We start from the raw sequence: 7122 nt of genomic DNA on the forward strand, positions 1-7122 counted from the left end.
GAGGACACCCACGGTAACGGCTCGCCGCCAAGCAGGAGAGGTTCGGGGGAACGTCTCTGCCGGAACAGCATTGCCTTGGTCTTTTCCCTGTTGACGACGAGGCCGAGGGAAGCACAAGCCTCTGCTAGGCGGCGGAGGAGAAGGCGAGCGCTGGCCACAGGATGTGGTCCCGTAGCCACCATGGCCACGTCATCAGCATAGCAAAGCACTTTGCAATATCTGCTGGTCGGGAGGGCCGCCAGTTTCTCGACCAGCAGGTTAAAGAGAACGGGGCTCAGCACTCCACCCTGTGGCGTACCGTTTTCCAGGGTCTCAATAGCGAAGTACATCCCTGATACCGCACTGCGGCCTGTCGACCCATGAGGTAGTGCCCTATCCAGGCTAAAAGGCGGCCCCGGACACCTTTCTCCGCCAGGATCGAGAGAATGGCAGGCGCCGATGCCAGCTCAAAGGCTTTTTCTAGGTCGAGGAACACGACTACCGCCGTCCTATCGAGGATGGTTGAAAGGAGGGTAGATACGCAGTCCCGTGTCCCCCTGCCTCGCCGGAAGGCAAACAGATGGTGGTGCAGAGGGCCCATGGTCCAGAGGAGGCGAGAGAGGATGACCCTTTCATCGTCTTCCCAGGCAGCTGAGAAGGGAGATGGGGCGGTATTGGCCATCTACGCCCTTGGGGATAGGGACAATGGTGGCTGTTTTCCACGCCGCGGGAAGGGCACCGAGAGTATATGACTGGTTGAAAAGAGTTGTTATTTCATCCTGCATCGCCGTCCCAGCGTTCCGAAGGAACGTGTATGGTATGGCATCCTCTCCAGGGGCAGTGTCTTTCACGGGGATGGCTCGCACAAGCTCCTCCACGCGGATCGGGGCGTCGGCAGCGTGGTCCTCCCTACAAGCTTCCGTGAATGCCTCGATCCTGGCAGCGTAGGCGTCCCTTTGTAGCTCCCTGGTGGCCGGAGGCAGCCTGGCCGACGAGGCCCGGGAAACAAAGGTGGTAAGCAGTCTCCCGGCCTCGACTTGAGGCTGCGGGTGAAGCGGTGTCCTAGGCTGGGTCCCTCGTGCAACTGCACGGAGCTTCCGCCAGAGCACGGCAGTGGATACACCGTGGTCAATGGTTGCGCACCAGGATAGCCAGTGCTCCTCTTGCACCCTCTCTGTAGTTACCTTAGCCTGGCGGATGGCCGCCCGGAGGAGGCCCCTCGTGGCGTCGGTGTTGTGACGCCTGTTGAGCCTACGCGCCTGATTGACTCGGTGGTTGGCCACTTTGATGTCCGCATTGTAGTACCACCGGTCCTTATAATTCCGCTTCGCAGGTCTGGTGGTGGGGATGGCCTCGTCAGCTGCACTGCGGAACATCTCAATCAGGCGGACCGCCGCCCCCTCTAAGTCGTCAGGCCTGTCGGTGGTCGCCAGATGACGGGCAACCGCCGCGCGGAACCTAGGCCAGTCAGCCCTGCTCAAATTCCAGCGTGCCGGCCGCTGCGGAGGCACAGGCGGGGCCACAGGTAGGGTGGTGACAGTGGCAAAGTGGTCGCTGGCTGGGCTGTCATGCAGGGCCCACGTCGCGCCGACAGCTAGAGGCTGCGACACCAGGGTGAGGGCCAGCACCCCCCCGCTGACGTGAGTGGGTTCCCCCGTGTTGAGCAGAGTGACAGTTGGCAGGTCCGCCAGCGTTGCTGCGACGTGGCGGCCGACACGGTTGTTCGGCGGCTCCCCACCTCTCGTGGTGGGCGTTAAAGTCGCCGCCGATGAAGGTGGGCTCATCGGCGGCGAGTGAAAAAGCTCGGTGAAGTCTGCATCCGCAGCCTGGCCCTGTACACACAGTAAATTTCTACCGTCGCGCTCAGCAAGGCCACCCTTACTGCCAGCACCTCCACGCCGTCACCGCATGGCACGGGTGAGTCACCCTAGTGCAGGGAAGTGCATCCCTGACTAGAATGCCACACCCACGCGCCGCACCGGCAATGGCAGGGAGGTAGAAGGCCCTTAAGCCGCACCGACTGGCCCTCACCCAGGAGTGTCTCCTGCAGGAGGACGACATCAAGCCGCCGGTGCCGAGCGCAGCCCGCAGGAGGTGGACCTTCCCCCGCACGCCACAGACGTTCCACTGGAGGACACTCAGCGGCCGCCCCTCGCGGACGGCGCCGGGGTGGACACGGGGGCCGTCGCGAGGGCGGGCGCAGGGCCGCGGCGCCTCTGCTCCACCCTCCGCTTGGGCTGTGGGACGCAGGAGCGCGGCGGGACTGTGCGCACCGGGATGTGGGAGCGGGTCGTTTTGCGTCCCATTGTCCAGTGCACCGCCTTCAACGGTGCCTTGGCTGGAGGTACGCCTGGCTGGGGAGGCTGGTGGCATTCGTCGGCCTCCATCTCCGTTACCTCTACGGGAGGAGGAAGGGGCTCGGATGCTCGGGTCTTGGCAGGTGGGGGAGCGGGGCCCTGAGGCACTGGAGGTGGTGGGGCGGGTGTGGTGGAGGGGCCTGCGAGGTCGGGAAAGTGCTCCTCCACTGTCGCCTTCGCTATTACCCGCAGGGCCGCCTCGTTGGGCGTGAGCTGGAGGAGGCCGGTCAGGGCAAGGGCAAAGCTTGCCAGCATTCCCTCGAGCGTTGTCTTTGTCACAAGGACGTAGCCGGGTGGTGTGGACGGTGGTGCAGTCTGTGCGCTCGGGGGGGGCTGCGACCTGCGGTTCCTCTGTCGACGCCCGCGTTGAGGCAGAGGAGGTGGAGACAGTGTGGAAGCTGGTTGCACCTGTTGCGGGGAGGAGCCCGAGGTGGAGGTTGGGCGGGAAGGCGGGACAGGTGTCGAGGTGGAGGTGCAGCTGGGAGACGAGGCCGGGCGGGTGTTAGGGTGGAGGCAGTAGAGGCCGCCTGAGAGGCGCTTGGTGGCGGGAGGCTGGGGAAGTGAGCTGGAGAGGCCAATGTTGCCTGGGCAGGGGGCGGGGCCGGCTGATGCGACCTTGAGCGGGACCGTCTGGTCCATGCCGGGCGGGAGGGGTTGTGAACAGCACGCCACTCCTCCTGCCGCTTGACTCCCTCGTCCACCCGGGTCAGCCGTGAGGGGCAGCGGCGACTCCAGGCATGGTGCTGCTGTTTGCAATTTGGGCAGAGAGCTGGTACCTCCTCCCCGGCCTTGTATTTGGCCAGACAGGCCTCGGTCATGTGCGGCCCGGAGCACATGCCGCATACGGCCGGGCGGTTGCAGCGAGAACGGTGGTGGCCGTACTGCTGACAGCGGAAGCAGCGCAGTGGTTCCCTGTTGAAGGGGCGTGTATAAAACACCCCCCAACTCCCCAGGTCGAGACTGCCCGGGAGGGGGCCTTTCAACGTTACGATGACCTGGCGGGTGTCCAGCCCATCTCGCGTCTGGCACCTGTCCGCTGAGACGACGTCTGGGTGGCGAAGGAGAGCCTTGAGGGGCATAGCCGCAGGGTATGACGTCACCACACCCTTGATTGTGGCGTCTCCGTCAGCCGCAGCAGGACCGGCTTGCCGTCGACCTCCGTCGTTCCCTGCAGCCGGTGGAGAACCTCTTCGGAGGGAGGCGTGATCAGCACGCTGCCAGACTCCAGGAACCGCATCTGCAGGCGGGTTCCGAGTTGCTGCTCCAGGGCCTCCGCTAGATCTAGTGCGGAGTCGAACCCCGGGGTCGGGGGTACGATAACCTTGGGGCTGACTGGCGTGGTAGCAGCGAGGCGGAAAGCAGGTGCATCGGGGTGCGAGGCGACACGAAGCGGGGCGGCAGCGGTGGTAGGCGAGGGAGTAGCAGTGGCGGGCGTGGACAGCGGTGCGTGCGAGGTACTGGGAGCGGGCGAGCCAGAGGTGGAAGCGGCGGCGGGGAGAGCGGAGAGCGGAGGGCCAGCGCCGTGATTGGCGGGGGGCGAAGGGGCAGAGCCGTGATTGGCGGAGAGCGGAGGAGCGCGGCGTGCGTGCCGGCGCTTGCGCCTGTCAGTGACAGCCTCTCAAGATTCTGCAGCTGTGTGATACACGATGGCTTGCAATTGCTCCATGCCTGTCGAGGATCCTGCATCAGTATGACGAACTGAAACTTCATTTTGAGGTAAGTTTTATAGCATGATAAAAAAATATGTGAATGCATTTAGATCTCTCTCTCTCTCTCTCTCTCTCTCTCTCTCTCTCTCTCTCTCTCTCTCTCTCTCTCTCTCTCTCTCTCCACTGCATGTATTTAGTAAATAAGATACTTATATTTGCAAAATCTCTTTTCAGATTTCCAAGCTTTGAAGACTATGCTGCCGACCTGTTGTATCAAATGTACAAAGATCCAGCGAACAAGGCGTTCTTGGCGTTCCTGAACCCTATTGTGTCTCAGGTGAACAGAGTGAACAAGATGTTCGAGGCTGATCAGTGCAATGTCAGCAAACTACTTGCAGAGCTGATATCCCTTTATCAATCCGTCCTCATTCGACTCATGATGCCGAGGACCTTTTCTTCACAGCAGGCTGTGATAAATTTTGATGTGAGTTAAATAATTTGCTAGTAACTTAATGGTGATGACACTATAGCAATATTATAATTAATATTTCTTCTAAGAGTATCATCATGCTCATTATCGATCTAATTTGCTATTCTTTTTTACTTCGACTTTGCATATATTTCTTCAGGTGGACGATGACCGCAACCACCTGCCTTTGCAACAGTGGACATGGGTGTGCAGTTCAACATAGAAGTGGGACAGAGCAACCTGGATCCTGGAATTGTCACCACCATCAGGAAACACAGGCGTGACTTCCTGCAGCTTCTCAAGAGCTACAGATGAGGTTGCCCTCAGATGTACAGCTTCTGCAAAGCATGGATGCTTTGAGTCCAGAAACAGTTTTAGGGATAAGAAAACCAAGGCTGCAGGAACTGTCTTTCCTTCCCAAGTATAATGGAGACATTAGTAAGCTAGATGAGCAGTGGCAGAGGCTGGGGACTGTCAGTTGGCCTAGATTCTGTTTTAGATGCAGAAAAGTTTTGGATGGAAGTATACGCACACAGATGCTTCAGGAGAGAAGATTTTAGTGAGGTTGGGAAATTTGCTTTGTCACTTTTAGCAATACCTGTTAGTAATGCTTCAGTAGAAGTATTTTCACAAATGAACCTGGTTAAAAGTAAGCTCAGAAACAGGATGCAGCAAACAAGTTTAGAGAACACCCTGCATGTCCACGCATTCATGCAGAGAAATGGCATCTGTTGCCATAAGTTCCTCCTCACAAGAAATGCTGTCTCTGTTTACCCAAGACATTTACTGTGTAGATAAGGCTAATGATAACAGTGACTATATTGATATTGATGCATAGGACTGTGTGGCTGTGTAGCCCAACCTGCCAGCTGGTGGAATGAAAGCAAATTGCATGTTTAAGGTTGCCAGATACGGCCGCCACGTACTTGCATATTTTATTTATTAAACATGAGGAAGCCTAAAACTACGCGAATTACGTCAGTAAATGGACATTCATTTATTAGTAACTTTCGAGGGTTTTAACTTCCTTTGGTATTAAATAGAATATGCAAGGTAGGGCAACCAACAACAACAACCTCAAACAAACAATTTGCTTTACATCCCGGCTGGCAACTAAGAAGCTAGATGGGCCCAAATATAGTGCCATAATTTTTCCTTTTCACCGTATAATTATGAATATTTACTCTGTGCATATTATTATCTAGATCTCAATAAAGTACGTGTCCATTGTCTGCCTTTGTCGCGTAAGTATTCCTGTATATATTATTAAAAAAATTTGGGCTCCTTTTGGGCGGTTTCTAGAGGTTACATTGGCGGGTTTTGGGCGGGTTATCGGGTGGGACTGGGCGGGAACGTGGTTCGAGACCTGGCAACCCTGCCTGTCACCAACTACCTCCCACTCGTCGTCACACGACAGCGGGAGGGGGGCCCGGGAGGCCTCATTCTCACCCTCCGACTCAAGGCGGAGCTGCTTGTCGGCAGGGGACTCCGATGCCGAGTCATCAGGTCAGAAGCAGGAACGCTCACGCTTATCCATGGCAGCAGACATCCTAGCGACAGAGACAGCCAGAAGGCTGAACCACAGCTACACATATAAAACAAAAGGAAAAAAAAAACAACTAACCTATTTAGAGCCAGGCTAAGCCTACAACAGCAGGAGGGCTAAACTCCCCACCCTCTAGAGGCTCGGTAGACCCGCTAGCCCCGCTGCCTGCGGGTCTTTGGGGAACCTAACTATCTCTGCTGCCTCCTATAACCACCCCTTTATCCTAAGGGGCCCCCTCGTGGCACTGCCCTCGGGGTTCGGCGTCGTACTACAGCAGAGACTACCGGCTTCACACACACTCTAAAGGGCGTTGTAGCAGCCCGACAACCAAGGGCGGACTATCCTGTCCCTAATGGACGGTGTCCCGGAACACAAGGTTGTAGAGTCACGTGGAACTAGTGACTGTGAACAATGACGCGTAGCTCGCGAACACTGACACGTGGCGCTGGGACTGGCAGGAAGCAGAGCAGCTCAATCGCTCGCCCGCGAGAGCTGTTGCTTAGACGGTGGGGGAGACGTGTTGACGCTACCAAGTCCGGGAGTACACTGTAATAAGTGGATCTTCTTCGTCTTCTAGGTTTACCCCCTAAAAAGGGGGAACGGGCCTTTGTCGCTGTGGACGGCCCGTCGCAGAGGGGAACCCGCCGCGGGCGTGCGGCGGGTGGGGGAGCCCTTCCGTCGCCGCCTCAGCCACGGGTATAAACCGGGGGGCAGCGACGGAGGAACGGGCCCTCCGAGCTCTGGCTCAAGGAGCAGCCCGCTCGTGTGGGCGAGCAATGCAAGCTCGTTGCGGGAGCCTCCGCCGCCGCCACAGCCACGGGTAACAGCCGGCGAGCAGCGACGGAGGCACGGGCTCTCTGGGCAGGCGCCCAGCAGACACCCGTAGCGGTGCACGGGCGAGCAGCCGACCGATCGACTTGACTGCCGCGGTGGGGCCCTAAGCGAGGATGACCAAGCGGGTCAACCACGCCGCAGCAGAAGGACCCCCCGGCCGCTCGCCCGAGGAGTGCTGGCGGTCCACTGAATAAGTGGATGGCGCGCGGCTCCTTTTAAGCTGGAGCCTCGCTGCTACTCTCCTCTGGGCGGGACGCTGATTGGCTCGTCCCGCGTCCCTCGTGCGCG

At 58.4% G+C, this 7122-nt stretch overlaps 2 protein-coding genes across 2 annotated transcripts in view; both read right to left on the minus strand.

Moving 5' to 3' along the window:
• Nucleotides 1-329, minus strand: part of LOC126989883 (uncharacterized) — a 1837-nt gene extending 1508 nt beyond the window's left edge. The window contains exon 1 of the mRNA XM_050848504.1: nt 1-329. This exon is cut by the window's left edge and continues 310 nt beyond it. Coding sequence (XP_050704461.1) covers nt 1-329 — 329 coding nt within the window.
• Nucleotides 330-2117: 1788 nt separating this feature from the next.
• Nucleotides 2118-2975, minus strand: LOC126989884 (uncharacterized). Its single transcript, XM_050848505.1, has one exon. It carries the CDS (start codon nt 2973-2975, stop codon nt 2118-2120), a length of 858 nt encoding a protein of 285 aa, XP_050704462.1.
• Nucleotides 2976-7122: the final 4147 nt, after the last annotated feature.

The sequence above is a fragment of the Eriocheir sinensis genome, unplaced genomic scaffold, assembly GCF_024679095.1.
Source record: "Eriocheir sinensis breed Jianghai 21 unplaced genomic scaffold, ASM2467909v1 Scaffold1360, whole genome shotgun sequence".
Lineage (NCBI taxonomy): Eukaryota > Metazoa > Arthropoda > Malacostraca > Decapoda > Varunidae > Eriocheir > Eriocheir sinensis.